The following is an 18,144-nucleotide window of genomic DNA, read 5'->3' on the forward strand; positions in this document are numbered from 1 at the left end:
GTAGGCCATGAGATGTCCCTAGCAGTTCTGGTGCCCACAAGCACCTGCACCTCCTCCCCCCACCCCTTCCGCTCATCCCCCATCCCTGTCTTAGCAGGGTGCAACCATCCCTCTTTTTGTGGAGAATAATAATCTATTAATCCTCAAAAAGCACTGGTGAAACATGACAATACAAACTCAAAGGAGCACAGCAGATGCTTATCCAAACCCATTCTGCTTTCCACTACTGTTCTTCCTATGACCCTTTTTTGTAATACTGAGTCTTCTGAGGTAAATCAAACTTGCAAAGGCAGCAACTGCCAGGGCAACAGTGATTGTCCGCAAATATACTCATGAACTGGATAGAGTGAGTAATAAGTGACTCTGATATCTGTGATATCACTGTATTACTGTTCAGAAAGCAACAGAGGGCATTAAATGTGCAATGTGTGAAGAAAGAAAATCGGGTGCTCCATGGTTCCCAAATTTCCTGAAAAAATTCCAATGTGAAAACACAAAATTAGCATTGGAAATATTTTCACACACATTAATGAATGTCCAAAATCTGAGATACTGACACATAGATTCTGTAAAACAGAAACTTTTGACACTCCCAGAATTACTGCCTTTCCACTGCAAGACCATACTAAGATTGGAAATAAATATCTTTTTTTAAACAAAGCATCACCCCATGATATCAACATTGTTCCTGGAACCAACCACTGAATTCAAATGTCGGGTTTCCTTCCTACTTAGCACAGAATCAAAGACAGCAACTCCACAGTGAAGCATGTAATATAATGCACATTCAGTTGAAAGGCTGACCATGTACTCTTTTTTTTTCATAACATCAACTAAATAGCTCGTTAGCCAAAAAGAAAAAGAAATGTATGACAACATTTGGAGAGGCTCAAACAAGCAATTTATGAGATATGAAACATTATTAAAAGGTAGATTTTCAAACTTAATTCTATACTTGAATGGTTTGCATTTAGAGAGATAAATAAGATATGGAAAAGTCTACTTAGTTCCTAGTATATATATGATGCTAGTATAAAATAATTCCGTACAATTTAATTTTCTAGTTTAAAAATATTTCCAATACTTCCTTTGGGGGAATATGACACAATTTAAGAGAACTAGACCATTAATTTATTTTTTCTGATGTTTTTTCTGATTATTTTTTCTAAATCAAATGTTAGCTTGATTTACCTAATTTCATTTCAGTAATCCAAGTTATATGTTTTTATCAGCCCAAGTCATTCCCTTCCTTCTTCGGCATTTACAATGAATTTTGTAAATAGGGTGAAAACTTACAACTATCTCCATAAGCCACTCCAACCCAAACTATCCTATTTATTTAAATTTTCATCCTTGCACATAAACCTATCTCTGACAGGATGCTTAGTTATTACTAGTATATGAAGAGTTAATTTCAGCTTCCTTTTCCCTCCTCATAGCTTAGACCAGTTCTCCAAGTAAAATAAACTTTTATCCTGGGCTTTTGCCAGTATAAAAATGTAATAAAAATATACTTGCAGCACCAACCAACAAAAGTTTTAAGTGTAGACCAGCCCAGAAAGAGAATGCCTAAGGCTTCTGCAGCCAAGCTCTGAGGCGGAGTTGATCCCCATTTTAGATGGGTATTTATTTCTTTTTTGCTTATGTTAACTTGCTGGACTGGATCTTTTTGTCCATCAGTTTCTACTAATGCTTGCATTTCTCTAAATTCCCTGTTACTTGTCAGCAACTTCTTGACACTGAGCTACCTACATTGAACATGGTTTTCTAAAACCCTAGTCACCTGAGTCCAAACAGTGAATGATCATTACTTTCTTGTTCCCTGACAAACTGCTTCTTTGTGGTGATTCCAAATATATATTGACAATATAAGAATAATCAGTTCTAAATAGAAATCATTATGTTAAATGATATGCTTCATAAAATGCTTTAATTCCAGTAGTATTTAAACTACTTTGAACAGGCAAAGGATAGGAAATAAGCAGCCAAAACGAATAGAAACCAGTCATGGCTAGTTTTAACCATTCTGAGCAATATACTATGTGTAGCCTTTTGATGAGCTTGCATTTTGTTTGTTTATAATCTGCATGATAGCCCCTCTGGTACTGTAGTTCCCAATCATGCCTGACTGTCTTTAATTCAATAAAACAAAATCTTTCTTCAATAACAAGAAATGCCTAGTGACTACACACACCACTACAAAGATTCTCTTAATATCCAAACTGTATGTAATGAGTCACTAAGGGAACTCTTATCTGAATTGGTTTTGAAATTAGACTCGAGTTATTGCCTTAATTAGTCAGAAAAAAATCCTTCAAAGGAACATTCATTTGGCATTGCTGCCTCTGAGTACATCAAGGTTTTTCCCCCAAAATACAAGACTTGAATGTGGTGAGTTTCTATTAATTACGTCTTTGAAAACAATAAATATGTCAGAATGAATGAAGTCATTTTAGCATGTTTTAAATTTGAACAGAGGTATCCACATTAAAGTCAGAAAGGCTGTGTGGTATGGATTTAGACAAAATTAGACACCATTTCATTGTTTTCTATATTCTATAAATACATAATGAAAATACTACCTCAAAAGAAGTACATCCAGAACTCTACAGTTAACTTGTCTAATTCATCTTTTTGTTCCTACTACTAAGGTGATCTAATGAAAGCGTGGGACTCTGAATTACAGGTGTGGTTCAGCAGCTAAGCAAGGCAACATAGACCCAAGATAACATTTCAGCCTCAACACTGAATGTCTTTGTTTCTGCACAATAAATGACCCTTATTAATATTTGGTGTAGTTTTGTGATCATTTGTACATTTGTAATACTATTGTATGATTTTGCATCTAACAATTGGAGCTCACATTTCCCAGACAGTAGATACTCAGCAGGAAGCACTAAGTCATTTTAGTACAGTAGATAGGCATTTCTTCTTACTGAAAAACTTCAGGATTTCTTTAAATACAGATATTTTCATCAAATGCAAAGATTTTTAAATGTGAGGTTCCCAGTGTGTGATCGTCTCTTCTTTTCAGTTCCCTTTTCTTTCCACTTTCTTCTGTACAGCCAAATATGATATTGTACTATATCTCTGATGCATTAGATGTTTTGTATTAAATGTTTTCCTTCTACAACGTGTACCACTATTTCCTTAATAAAAAAGAAACTTGCAGGGGGAAAACATGCACTACATTTTTACCTAGATTTTCATCTCTCCCGCTGCAGTCGCCTCACTCCCTCAAAATTATAATTTTATAAGAAATTTGAGTATACAGTGTAAAGGAATGCAACACAAGGGACAAAGCCTTAATTAAGGCTTAGGTTTTGTTCAAACTTCCCTGCTGTTTAAGCCATAGATTTCACGAGCCAATAATAAGAAACAGTTCACTAAGGCACTAAAGCTGCTGTTCAGTGCACAGCGAAGTTCCAGATCATCTGTACCAGCAAATCTTTTTATTCTGGGACAGCAGCTAGATTGTTGGAGTGCATTAAAATTGACCATAAGAAGTACACCCTGTAAGCTGAGTTGGACTATAACTTTTGCTATTACTTCCATTACTGCTTCAGAAACATTCTAGAGTTCTGAATACATCTTCTGAAATGTACTATTAAATGTATTATTAAAATGGCTTGGGTCCGAAATTGAAAATTTGTGTTAATGTTGCTTTAAAATTGAACAATTTTCAGGTGCTTGAAGATGGTATGTGGATATTCCTAAAATTCTAATTTGTGTACATTAAAATCTCCAGTGGTGCTCCCAGCACACTCAATGACCAGTTCACGAGAACTTTTAGAAAATTATAATTCCACTGTAGCCATACTGTGATTTTCTGTGGATATGATACTACATAATACAGAGACTCGCATCTCTCCTCATGTCTCACCCTCACTAGAATTTCTTATAGCCAGAATAAAAATATTTGTAGTTTATCTTAGGCTGTTTCTCAGGATAAACTACAAAGGTTCACAGTCTGGAACAAATGTTTGGAAGTGTCCAGACTGGCTGTTCTTTACAAAGGTATTAATTATAGTGAATTATCTGGCAATCAACACAACATAAAAACAATTCCTGAGTAAAAATACCCGAATGCCCGTCACTTCATCATTATCAAGATGTTAGCAGAGTAAGAATCCTGCTAAAATTATCAACTTTAGGAGAAGCAGAAAGTGTGTATCACAGCCTCTGAACATGCCAGTAAAAGTTTTTCTGATCATGTATACAAGCAATTATTTGATTTTACTTTAGTCTAAGTCACACATGGTAGCCTCTTCGGTGAAAGCTTTACATTCTAAATAAACAATACATAACCAAAAGAGAGAAGGAAAAGCCAACACCTGATTTGTTTTGCTTTTTGGCATTTACCCTACCTTTTACATATTTTTAACACTGAAATTTTTACCACTAGTATAAACACAGCTGATTGCACTGTCTCAACTTTACAAAATAAAGCAGGCCTTTGCACATCTACCTCCACATTGCCACTTGGATTCTAGTGTTGTTCAAAATTCCATAGTTCTATTACTTCTCCATAAACAGTGGCATGGGAATCTTGGGAGATTTATTTTAAAGAACAGCATATCAGTAGTAAATTTTCAGACATGTGAAGTACACTTTTAAACCACTGCTTTAAACCACAATTTCCCATATGAAAAACAGAGATAATAGTGACATCCTTTTGAGATCTGCTGGTGAAAAAGCTCTAGATAATAGCTAGAAATTATTAATTATTATCATCATCATCATGCCAATTCAGAATGGATTTTCATGGCAACACCTACAAGTACATTATGTCTTCGGGGCCACAAAATTCACTCCAATGCACAAAGCCATTATATCACTTAAGTCTTCAAAAATAGGACTTAAGTAACACTTAGGCACTGTGTTTGCCCTTTGCACATGAGAGAATGTGTCTTCGGGGAGCACTTATGGAATAAAATATGAACCAAAAAGTTCAGATGAAGAAAACTAAGAGCTAAAAGTTAGCATGTTTATTTTAATCAGGCTAGAGAGTGACTGAATCAGAATAAATTGTTAAAAGCCCATGGTGAATACACAGAGCTGTTAGCAACAATGATTAAATGATTCTAATGATCACACTGCCTCAAGTACTGGTGAGGTGATGTGAACATCTGGGTTTCCAGTGTAGATCTTAACATAACCTTTTAATAAAATCCATCTTCATAAAGGCCACTGAGGAATATTACTCCCATAATACAACTTATGTCCAATTATTCAGTGTAACACTTGTTCATTCTGTCATTCACATATCACTGAAAAGTTTTACTAGAGTTCTATTTTGTTAAAGTTTAACCTGTTAAATGTGTTTCCTTTAACTCAGCCAGTATTAACATCATTTGCCCCTTTCTAACAGTTATTACTTCCATGGAATTTAGCTGGCAAAGTTTCAGCTCAGGAAGTTTTGTTTGCAACTTCTGCCATTGTATTGGAAGCAGTGCAGCTCTTCACTCCCCAGGCACTGGGTCAGAATGTTACTTATCCTACAGAAACTGTAGTTCCTTGAAATGTTACAACTAAGTCCAAGGGATAGCGCTGGACAAAGATCAGTGGGGCTAGTCAACACTGCTGCATTACAGATCTCTGTGACTGATGAATCCCTAAACTGGGTGGAGGATGTTACCCTGAGAGAATGACCTGCGATGTTCAATGGAACAGACAGAAACACCAGACAGATGATAACACTGAAAAATATATGGTGCTCTCCATTTTGATATTTTTTGCAAGGAAGTGGCGTGACTTTTAGAATGTCTCGTCAAAGCTATAAACAGATAGGGCAACACTGTGAGTGGTTTGGTCCTGTCACTGGTATAAAGCAAAGTCCTGGATATATGTAGTGTTGGAATTTCATTTTTCCTCATGCTGATTATGTCTCTGGGAAAAAAGGAAAGTAGGTTGATTTGGCTGGTTCTGATTAAAATGTGAGATCTCTTTGGGAATTAACTTTGGGTATGGATGCAGCACCATTTTGTCCTTTAAGCTAGAAGTGCCTGAAGCTCACTCATTTTCCTTACGGCCAATAGAGAGCCATTCAAAAGACAGAATTCAGAGTAAAGTGATCAAGAGAACATTCTGAGAGTAGTTCAAACAGAGTCTCCATGAGATGAAGAGCACTAAATTGGGGTCCAGGGCAGGAGCTGTTTCTCTGAATGGTCTGTCACTATGTAGCAGCCCCTTGAGAATCTTCAGGAACATGTGGTGAGAAGGATCAAAACTGTATAGACAAATGACAATTGGAAGACTTTAATAGAGATGAACTGAAGGTTGGCTTGTTTTTAATAGAAATAAGCAGTCAATGTATTGTAGCTTGTACCAGACCTAGATCATGCTGGGCTATCTATGCCAAGAATCTCTTCCACTGAGACAAATATATATCCATCTAATAGATATTTTCCTATTCTGAATCAGAATTTCCAGGACCTATTGGGACCAGTCTCTATCCATGGTACTTAATCACCCAACAGCCACTTCATCCGGTGGAATAACTCTAGCTCTAGATGGCTTATCTGGTCATGGTGCTGAGAGACCAGGCCCAGTACCTGTACTGGAAGCCGAATGGACATTTGTAACAAGCTTGCCAGCCAGAAGTCTTGACTCACACAGCACAATTTCCCACTCCTCCCCTCCGCCCCATCTCACAGGTACCACCAGGAATGAGGAGAATCAGAGGAATTGCATAAATCAGGCTTCTGTTCCACTGAAGAGGGAAGGAATCCAGTAGCAATCCTGGGCCCAGTCCTCCCCTGAAACAAAAGTTCTGACATTTGGCATTGTCCTTGATGGCAAACATATCTCAATGGTAGAATATTGGGTCTATGACTGATCTGCAAGAGGACCATTTGTGTCAAAGAATTTAAGGTCAGAGGAGACACCAGATCCATAGTCTGACCTAGATATATTTAAAAGGCCACCATCACCTAACACATGCATACTATGACCAATGACCAAAGTTAGACTAACCTATTAAGGCCATCGGGATGCTAAATTATTATGTGTCATAGGCAGAAAAAGAAGGTGCACCAGTGCTCAAGGCCTTTCTAATGGCAGGGTATATTTGTTTGGCTTGATCACTGACTGTCTGCTCAGGAAATCAACCAGGTTGTTTCTTAATCCCAAGAACTGAAGGGCCATTGGAATTACCCTATAAACTGTGCACTGGTGCAGCTGCTCAGGAGAGATTCAAATGCCACCCAGCTGATTATCTGAAGGCCCACAGCTAGGTTTTCTGTTTCTACTGGTGGTGCACATATGCACATGCCACAATGTATACAAAAAATTAATCTGCACATAGATGGAAAAGATTAGACAGAACAGTGGAGTTACTTCCATTCAGAGAGCATGAAGTACAGACTATGATGCCTTCCAGGGCAGGAAAGGGTATCTTCTTGTTGTTCAGCTATCACATTATTTGTGAAGATTTGTATTACCAAGTTCCTACCAGTCCTCTAGAACATCTTTCAGGCTTGTCTGAAGTTCCGAGCTTCAGTGCATTTATACATAACTCCATGTCATCTTGGGGAGAAAGGCCCTTGCATCTGTAGGTGATCCAATTGGGCTTCCTAGTGTCTTCTTTTTCAAGATCTTTGGGAGGGAACTGAAAACAGTATCTCTTTCCATATATTTGTGGGATCCAACCACCAACCATCTCTGCCATACAATGCAGGGACACTGAAACTTTGTTGTCTATTCAAGATTCAAGAATAGACCGTCCTTATTCAGATTTGAAGAAGTCACAGGGGAAGACTGGCAAGTAGCACCACACACATGCATGCCAACATGTGGCATAACACTGCAAGACAAGTCTATACGGTCATGGTCAGGTTTGATACAATTTGGAGGAATGCGTATAGCCACTGGAACCTATCCTCAGGAAGGTGTGCCCTTTCCAATCTGGAGTCAGAGTCCCTATGAACTCTGCAAAAGCGGCGAGGAGTCCTGTGGCATCTTATAGACTAACTGAAGTGTCGGAGCATAAGCTTTTGTGGGCAAAGACCCACTTTGTCAGATGCATGTAGTGGAAATTTCCAGAGGCAGGTATAAATATGCAAGCCAGAATCAGGCTGGAAATGACAAGGTGGATCCAATCAGGGAGGATGAGGCCCACTTCTAGTGGGTCTTTGCCCACGAAAGCTTATGCTCCAACACTTCAGTTAGTCTATAAGGTGCCACAGGACTCCTCGCCGCTTTTTCAGATTCAGACTAACACGGCTACCCCTCTGATACTTGACACTATGAACTCTGTCATCTCGTATAGTGTGAGTGACAATTTTTTATCGTTCACTAGGCTAAGAGGGGTGAGTCAGAATAGCACACGTTGCAGTCAGAAATGGTAGCAAGCTGGAATCTGGCTCTAAATAGCCAAATGCCCTATCTTCTCAGGTGGGCTGACAACACTGCTAGGCATTTCATAAAAACCCTTGGTGTCATGAAGAGCCCAAATGGCAATGAAGTGTACTTGCAATGATGTGATCCTATCAGGAATGTCATGTGTTTTCAGCAGACCAGATGGACGACTATATGAAAATACATGTATCGTAAGACAAGTGACACAAACTAGTCCTGAGACTGTAGTGAAGGAGGCGAGCACTACCATTCAGAATCTGAGGCAATGAATGTATTTGTTTGGTGTTCTCAGCTCTAGAATAGGACAAAAATCTCCTTTCGTCTTCAGGAAAAAAATAGCAGTGGTCTTTTCTGTACTCCTTAGGAACATCCCAGATGAATCAATAAGGCCACTTCTTGTTAAAATAGTTTATTGTAAGAAGGGTCTCTAAAGATTTAGGCAAAGGGATTAGGTAGGGAGAAGGATATGGAAAATACTGGAACATCCATAGGCAACCTCTATTCAAACAATAATTGTCTAAGGAGGTATTGGACCAAGCCTGATGGAAATGGGCAATACAGACACCAAAGACTGGTTCCCAACTGGCTGAAAGGCAAATATGGGTGACACAGGAAATAGATACTAAATGTCTCTTTCAGTACGATGTCTCAATAAACATCTTGGCTCCTGTTCCCATGCCCAGTGGCCCCAATGCTGAGGATCATGACAGTTTTATTAGGGCATACTTTGGTCCCATAATTGGAGCAAGCAGATCAAGACATGTCAACCTACTTTGCACACTCCTTTGACACTGAATGTAGACACCGATCCTTTTCCATTCTCAGAGGTGGTGCCTTTTTATGCCTGGAGTAATGTCCAGTTTCCATTCCGTGCTGAATGCCATGGTGCCAGGATGGTCAGCATCAGTCTAACCAATAATCAATTTCAACAGAGTTTTCTTCCCTGACTTGTTTTTGCTGCTGAACCCTAACTAAACTGGCACCCAGTGAGGTCATCCTCATGGACATCTCATTTGTTTCCTTGGAGGCACATGTCTCCTCTGGGCCTGAAGTGATACATATCAATTGTACCAGGAGATGATGTTTCAGTTGCACATCCCTCAACATGCAGCCTTTGCCAAGAGAAATTTACACACCAACCATTGGAAACCAAAAATGTAGACACCGTGCAGATTTAAGCAGGAGGGTTTATTACGCACAGCACTGGCGGAGTGTCACCTTGCCACTTGGGCTCAGAGAGCACTGCTAAGCAATTGATTAGAATAGATTATATAAAGAGCTAATGAATGGAGAGCAGCAATGGGGAGAGAGTTTCCAAGCCCCTGGATAGGTTTTAGCAGCAAGACATACGAGCACGGTAAAACAATAGTTTAATTGATTACATAGTAGCTTTGCCCATAGCTCAAGTTAACTTTTCATGGAGGCAACTCTCTGATGGACAGAAAAAGTATTTGATGGGCCCATCAACCAGAAAAGAGCCCATCCTCAGTCTCACAGCACTTAAACCCAAAAGGTTAAGAGTCCACTATGAAGGCTGTTGCAAGGCACCTTTCTCTCCTTCACAAAGGGGATATATTTCTGTTTAGATTGGGGTTTAAAGAATCCAAATTTTAAAAAATAGCAAAAGTACAATAAGCAAAGTATTTCCTCACAGTCTAATCTAGGAGCTGAGTTTGAACCTCGGAGAAAAATGACAGGTGGGACACTCCACAGGTTTCATATCTCTGACATGGATGGTATGAGGAAACTAAGGGAAAGTTTAACATGCTCTGTTCTTTATGCCCTCATTCAGACAATGAGCAGCCCCAATGAATACTATTTTTTTTAAAAAAATCCAATCTCCCGGGCACAAGGCACATACGCAACTACACTGGAATCCAGACTGAAACATACTTCAAGGAAAACCTCCCTGCCAGTGATCTAGCCCACATACTGCCACAAACCTCCCTGCCACATATCTAGCCCATATAAGTATTACATAACAAGCATAGAGCAACAAGGCATATGATCATTGTTATATGAACTAGAAAACCATTCGTTTCCAGGATGCCTTTCAGTATTTATTCTACCTCCTTGTTTCTTTTTAATTCTGTGACCTTTTCCTTCCCAAACTAGCCAGAGTCAATATAAGTCCTTAGGCAGCATGCATATAAAAGCAGCCATACTGGGTCAGAACAAAGGTCCATCTAGCCCAGTATCCTATCTTCCAACAGTGGCCATCATCAGATGCCTCAGAGGGAGTGAGCAGAATAGGGAATCATCAAGTAATCCTTCTCCTGTCACCCCTTCCCAGCCTCTGACAGAGCTAGGGACACCATTCCTACCCATCCTGGCTAATAAGTATTAATAGACCTATTCTCCATGAATTTATCTAGTTCTTTCTTGAACCCTTTTCAAGTCCAGGTCTTCACAACTTCCTCTGGCAAGGAGTTCCACAGGCTGACCATGTGCAGTGTGAAGAAAAACTTGCTTTTGTTTGTTTTAAACCTGCTACCTATGAGCTCCCCACTGCCTGCCTACTACAAGTTACTTGTATTTGAGTGACATCTACAGGCCCTAACCAAGAGTGAAAACTCACAGAGCAAGATGCTATACATACACAGTCATGGCCCAGAAGATATTACAATTAAAATAGCCATGGCAGGCAAAAGGTGGAGGAGGAAAAGGAATTTTATCCCCATTTTACAAAGGAGCAAATAAAGTATAAGGGGGTTTCTCCACAACCACATAGAAAGTCTGTGTCACAAAAAGGAACCTAATCCAGATTTCCTGCGCCTTAACCTCAAGGCCATCACTCCTCTCACCTGTTTTTCTTCCTCTCTCATTTTCCCAAAAAATTGTAAGTTTGTTGTTTTTTCTGCTTGTTGGTTGTTTTTCCTGCTACAAGAATTTTGCTACTACCACTGCAAGTACATCAAACCACTACAGGTTTATGTGACTTCATACTCCTGTTCTCAGTCCAGCTTTCACACAGACACTTATTTGTCTGTATTTTCAGAAGTTTTTTAATCTTCATAGGTCTCATGTCAATGACTCACATCTCCAACTTGCTGTCAAACCCTTTCCTATTCAACATGTACTTTTAATTCTGAGTCTCTATTTTCAAGTCAAAATCTTCTCAAATTTCACTGCTTCCTATGGCATGAACCTTACTTATAAGTTATTACTGTAGTTTTGAAATTTGCAGTTTCATCCTGGTATTAATTCTGCACAGTCTTATTGATTTTATTTACTCAGTACATACAAAATCCAGGCCTCTCAACAACTAGCACGAAAGACATATTGGGGACATTCCCAGGAACTTGATGACTTAGTCCTTTTATTAAATGTCAGTGGTTTAGGAGAATCTATATTACCCAATTACCAACTATCCCCCTCACTTGCTGGGAAAGTAGAGGAAAAAGTTCTTGAGATGTGGTTGGACAGTTGAGGACAGATGCTTCTGAGATCTTAGCCAGCACGAGCAATGGTGGTGCCCCATCTGTAACAACAGCCTCATGTACGAAGGCTTGGGCAGAGTTAGGAGGCACTTAGTTCCCACCAATCGTATTTGCACATTGCAAACTGGCAGCAAGAAGGGAAGGGTTTTACCTTCTTCAGAGAGACAGGAGATTTGGCCAGTGGGGAAATATTACAATACTGACACTTATTTGTCACAACAAAACAGCACATTTCTAGTACAGGTTAACCGAGTCAGCAGAAAATCATGAAAGGAACCCCCTACTATGCAACACAAGGAGGGTTTCGATGTCTGGTGCAGAAAGAAGGACCCTTCGCTTAAACCTTCACCCACTGCAGGAGGAAAAGGTGTGGAGGGGGAAGGAAATCTGCAGCTTTCTTGGTCTTGATCCCCAGATTTTGCAGGAGGGGATTAAAGATAGTAAATCCTTCATGCTGCCTTTGCTTTTGCAGTCATTTGTTTGGGAATTGTTCTTCACTTATCCTACCACAGAGCTTGTGTGCGCAGAAGAGGCCAGGCTGTTCCTTCCCTACTTCTGTTACATCATAATTAATACAAATCACAGCCTCTGAACAGGATATTTGATTCACCACTGAATACATGGTGTCTAAGCCACTGACAATGCATTAAAAGTTGTGCTGAATACTTGATATTTCAATGTCACTTTTCATGTATATTGTTCACATAAATACCAAGGGGACAGAAATACCTTAGAAATACTTTAGAGATGTTACTTAAATGCCTTTGTTTTGTTAAAGATTTTGAATATGACATTTAAGGCCCTTCAGTCCAGAATGCTTTTCTAGCTGTACACACTCCATTCACACATCAAGGACCAAGGTCACTTTCTAGCTTGTCTCCAGTCCGTTATATTTTATATGATAATTCTAAATGCTAGGCTTTTTGCCAATATTGTCCCATTGTACAGTCTTTCTTCAAGAGATTTGTTTTGCTGACTAGAGCCGGCCCAAGCTACGGGCTGACCAGGCTACCGCCCAGGGCGCCCCATTGTAGGGGGCACTGCACAGGGCTGCCGGGCCAGGCAGGGGGCAGCACTGCGCATGCTCCGTGCACCCGGGGTGGTGCCACGCATGTACCAGGCACCTGGGGTGGGGCCACGCATGCGCCAGGCACCCGAGGTGGGGCCGCGCACCCAGGGGCAGGGCCACGTATACATTGCAATCCCAGGGGTGGCACTGCGCTCCCGGGGCGCATGAATGGCTCAGGCTGGCCCTCTTGCTGACTTATTCTTCCATCTTAAATCAAAGCTTACATTTCATTTTTCTTGCTACCAACCTCCTTAATTCTTTTTATTTCTGCAAGCCATTTTATTAAGCATACAGCTTCAGTGCATGGGAAAAGCTCTTTCTTATATTTACAACAAAGTTAAGTACCTCCGGCCCTGTGATATGCATAAGACCAGAAACAGCTGCTGCAACAGAGTCATAACCTGCTCGCTGAAACGCTGGACCAGTCTGACCATAACCTAAAAAAAGAAAGAATTATTTTAAATGCAATCCATGACACATACCATGGAGATACAGTTTAGTACTTACTTATGGAAGGAAAATATTGATAAAATAAAATTTCTCATCAGTTTATATGCATATGTTGCCTAGGTTATCCAGATAAGAAACAAACAAATACTGCAATCTTATATTTACATGTGCTTCCTTATATAAAATAGTGGTTTCTATTCTGTGGCTTAATAATGTATCTTCATAGGTCTTGAATGATAGAATTTTTTAACTATATGGTGAAATTCTGGCCACATTTAATTTACTAGTAACAGTCCTATGCTATTCACTATGGGCCTAATTCTTCCATCCTTACCTCACAGCAGTACTTTGCCCCCACCTGATTTCACTGAGGCTGTATCTACACTGGGCCACTTATTCCGGAAAATCAGCCACTTTTCCAGAATAAGCTGCGAGCTATCTACACTGGCCCTTGAATTTCTGGAAAAGCAACGACGCTCTACTGTACAAAATCAGCCGCTATTCCGGAAAAGCTACGCTGCTCCCGCTCGGGCATAAGTCCTTATTCCAGAACACTGTTCCGGAAAAGGGCCAGTGTAGACAGCCCAGTAGTCTTTTCCGGAAAAAAGCCCCGATCGCAAAAATGACGATCGGGGCTCTTTTCCGGAAAAGCGTGTCTACATTGGCCACAGATGCTTTTCCGGAAAAAGGGCTTTTCCTGAAAAGCAGCCTGCCAATGTAGATGCTCTTTTTCCGGAAATACTTATAACGAAAACTATTCTGTTTTAAGCATTTCTGGAAATTCATGCCAGTGTAGACACAGCCTGAGTGACTCACAGAGTATACTATTTGATGTGATTAAGGCTGAAACAAAACTGACCCCTTAGTAAGAAAATCTACTGTTTATTGTCACAATGAGTTAAAGATGGTTGACATTTTTTGGAGTTTTGATGGGAAACTATTTTTCCTAAGCCCTACAAATAATTATAAATAATTTATGAACACTTCGGTATTACAGGTTAGACCTTCCTGGTCCAATACCCTCAGGACCTGACAGGTTCCAGGCAAGGGAGGAGGTCAGGGCTCTCCCAGGAGCACTAGCCTCCTGGCTGGCTCCTTCCTGCTGTCACCCTGTTCCTGGCCTCTGGCAGCTGCCAGCAAGACTGTGCTCCCAGCCCAGGGACTGCTGAACTAACCAAGCTGCAATCCCTACTCCTGGCGGCTGCCAGGATGGCTGGGATGCTGGCTGGGCTCCACTTCCAGTCCCAACCAGCAGTCTGTGGTCCAGGGTTCTCTGGCCCAGCAACATCCATGGTCCTGCTGGACCACAGCTATTACAGGACCAGTGTTTCCCAGACTAGAGAGTTTCAACCTGTACTTCTCTTTAGAAGCAGCAGAGAAAAGATACTTGGCTCAGCTTCCCACATAAATTCCTCTCTCCACAATCACAGAATCTATACCTCAAATAAGCTTGTTGCACACCAATTATCCACGAGAACCTTGCTGCCATGCACCAAACATTCCCGTGTGCACCCTGCTGCCTTATGCTAAACACTCCCTAGCGCACTTTTTATCTATTCCAGTTTCCAAGCAAGTTAGATCAAAGTGCAGTAGGAAATATTTAGCGTAAGGCAGCAGGGTGCACACAGGCAGCTGTTGAGCAGCAGAATGATGTGAAGTAAAATTGACGATCTGTTTGACTAACCAAGCTCTTCCAGGGATAGCACATCTAAAGACTATCTTTATCTGCTATTTCATTCTTTCAGAACAGACCTCACTATCATGCGAGGCACTGGAAGGGAAGCATTTATTATAGGCAGGGTGGAAGCACTGCCCATTAAAGTTGCTTGACACTTCCCATTATCTCACCTTCTTTCTGTTTTACCATTCATTATGATTATATACTACTAGCAGATTTACGCAATGTTGCTCGGTCATTATTATTTTTTGTTTTTCTTCATTTAAATCAATGCTCTGAGGTAGGGTTGGGGATGAGGGGCTCAGTATGCAGCCTGCCCTGTGGAGAGAGCGTTACCCAAACCCCTCTCACCACAACAGCATGGAGCCAGGTGAAAAGCGCCTGTCCATAGCTGCTGCAGCTTCAGTGACGACAGCTGGGGAAAGGGTGCATGTTCCGCAGCCAGGACGTTCACTTGCCCCCTGTGCACACCAGCCAGAGTGAGGATGGCAGCAAACTGTGCACTTTCCCTTCACTTCTTGACCCAGGGGAATAGACAACAATGTTCCCACACAAATCAGGGGCTGAGGGGGAGCTACAGCCTCCCACACTCTAAAGGGCACCTGGGCGGTGGGAGGCTCTGGTCTTGGGCAGTTCTGGACTGGGAGGTGGGGGGGCTCCCCAGCCAGCCACTTCAACTTGCCTGGTGATTCTGTCTCTCTTCTGTATGATTTTACGAGAATCATTTCATTCTTGCCATAACCAAACCAAGCTATGATAAGAGGAAGCAGTATACCGAATTTGATGGACCCAACTCTTACCATTAAGAGAAGTTCTTGAACAGAGAGACTCTCACACAGACATACTCTCTCAAATATATAGTAGATTGTTAGAATAGAACACAATGAGGTATCTCTGTTGCTGCAAGACAAATGCTTCCTTTTAAATGCCCACAATTATGCCTTTTACACCTACATTTTTAGGTGCCAGGCCAAGGGTCTTTACAAATTGAATCTGTATGTAACCCATTTATAGTTCTAACAATAATAAAAAAAAAAAAAATCACACGCACACATCATCCCAACCAACATAGTAATCGTGGTACAAAAACTATGACTATGTCTACACTGCCCAGTCTTGCACAAGAACATGTGCAAATGAGGTGCGGCGATAAAAATCGCCATGTCTCATTTGCAAACTTAATGAGACACCATTTTTGCACAGGGGGCTTTTGCGCAAGAAGAAGTAGTCTACACTCCTGAAAATAAGCAGTAGAACAGCTCTTGTGCAAGAAGGAGCAGTGAAGACTGCTTCTTCTTGCGCAAAAGCTCCTTGCGCAAAAATGGCGGCTCACTAAGTATGCAAATGAGACGCAGAAATATTTACCTCCACGCCTCATTTGCATATGTTCTTGCGCAAAACTGGGCAGTGTAGACGTAGCCTATGGGTAGGCCAAAATGAATTGTCCTTTCCAAAAATGCTGATGAGAGATCCTAGACTAATCTCCATAGCAGCCTAAATTACCACTGATCCAGCAGGACTTCTACAAGCCCTCTTACAACCAGCTTCTTCCAGATGTATTAGCACTTCTGCTGAGCTGCTGCTACATCCTCTAACCATAATGAAGCAAATCAGTAGCAAAGCAGGAACGTGGTCTAGAGAGAATCACCCTGGGATGGACCCTCTATTCAATCCTATCTCTAACATCGATTCCATTTGTCATGACCTTGCCATCTTAGTTTCCACATCAGGGAAATGACAATGGTAATATTTTTGATAAGCCAGCCTTTTCAAAGATCTGCAAACATGCACAAATTCAGCAGAGTGTACTCAACATTCACTTCATGTGAATTGTGCCTTTAAAAATATTTTAATGTTTGTATCTATACACTGATGACAGCATAAGCAGATTCTCTATAGCAGCAGAGTAGTAGGCATAAAAAGCTGGGAAGTGTTCATTCTCTCTCCCTATCTTTATCTCCCCCTCCAAAAAACCCCCCACAAACACACAGTTTAATGTAAGAAAAACAATCATTTACTTTCTGAACATAAAAACACACATTCTCACAATGCGATGACAGATTCCAACAATAAATGCTGTTATCTCCTGAACAGTAGCATGAAAATCATTTCAATGTGTTTGGGTGTACTTCAAAAACAAAAAGCCTCGCTCAATAGAAAAACACTCAAAACAACACGGAGTGACTGGACAGTGAAACACACTGAAATAAGTGAGAAATCTTGAAGAACAAAAAGCACTGACCTCAATTATTAACAAAGAACAGACATCCCAAAATGTCTATTAATACAAATATTTTCAAAAACAGGAAGTGTCTGCAAATTAAACATTTAGCATGTAGAACAAGGCAAGCATAAATACTGCTTGCAATGCTATTCTGTTGAGGACAGATTCGCAGACCACAAAACATTCATTCTTCATTTTAAAAAGTAACCAGTAAAGATTTTTTTTTAATTTCTCCAAAAGCTTCTGATATTAGAATATATATTTGGAAGCTCTCCCAACATTTTTTTTACATCTATCACTTTATTTCAAAACATTGCTCATTGCTGTGCTAGCTGCAAGGTTAAAACCAGCTGGTGCCATGTTAAGTTTAACTACTTGAAAGATTTATTACAATAAATCTGGAATGTTAGTATAGAATTATATTTTAGACTTGGATTCTGAATTGGAAATGCCAATATATAACCAAAATCCATTTTCGGTGGAGGAGCTTTGACAAACCACAGGAAATCTGAGGTTAGAAATTGTCTGGAAAAGAGGCAGTAGAGAGGTTAGGGATGTAAGCGACTATCAGAGGCAGCAAGAGAGGGGAACAGAATCCGGTGTAGGGGGAGCCAGCTTAAAAGCTCCAGGCTCTTGTACATTTCAAAAGCAAGGCTCATGAGGCCAGCAGGGACTGCTTGAGTCCCCTGGTGGCCATGTTCCCTGTGGCACTTCGGCCTTTGAAATGTAGCAAAATCCAGCAGGGCTCTTGCTACATTTCAAAGGTAGAAGTGCCCTTATCCACTAATCAAATAGTGGGTGCAAATTACATCAATTATTTGATTAGTTGATTAATCTAAATTTAACATCTTTAAGAGAGGTATCCCAAATTTGAGAGTTAAGGGATGAATAACTAATTCTAAGGTTAAAAGGTCTCAACAAGAGG

At 40.5% G+C, this 18,144-nt stretch overlaps 1 protein-coding gene across 3 annotated transcripts in view; it reads right to left on the reverse strand.

The window, feature by feature from the left end:
- Positions 1 to 18,144, reverse strand: part of SUGCT (succinyl-CoA:glutarate-CoA transferase) — a 473,567-nt gene that overhangs the window by 397,238 nt on the left and 58,185 nt on the right. For all 3 annotated transcript variants that reach the window (XM_075921728.1, XM_006124080.3, XM_006124079.2), the window contains exon 7: positions 13,213 to 13,304. In XM_075921728.1, the coding sequence (XP_075777843.1) occupies positions 13,213 to 13,304 (92 nt within the window). The remainder of the gene's footprint in view (positions 1 to 13,212; positions 13,305 to 18,144) is intronic.

This window comes from Pelodiscus sinensis, chromosome 2 (assembly GCF_049634645.1).
Source record: "Pelodiscus sinensis isolate JC-2024 chromosome 2, ASM4963464v1, whole genome shotgun sequence".
Classification (NCBI taxonomy): domain Eukaryota; kingdom Metazoa; phylum Chordata; order Testudines; family Trionychidae; genus Pelodiscus; species Pelodiscus sinensis.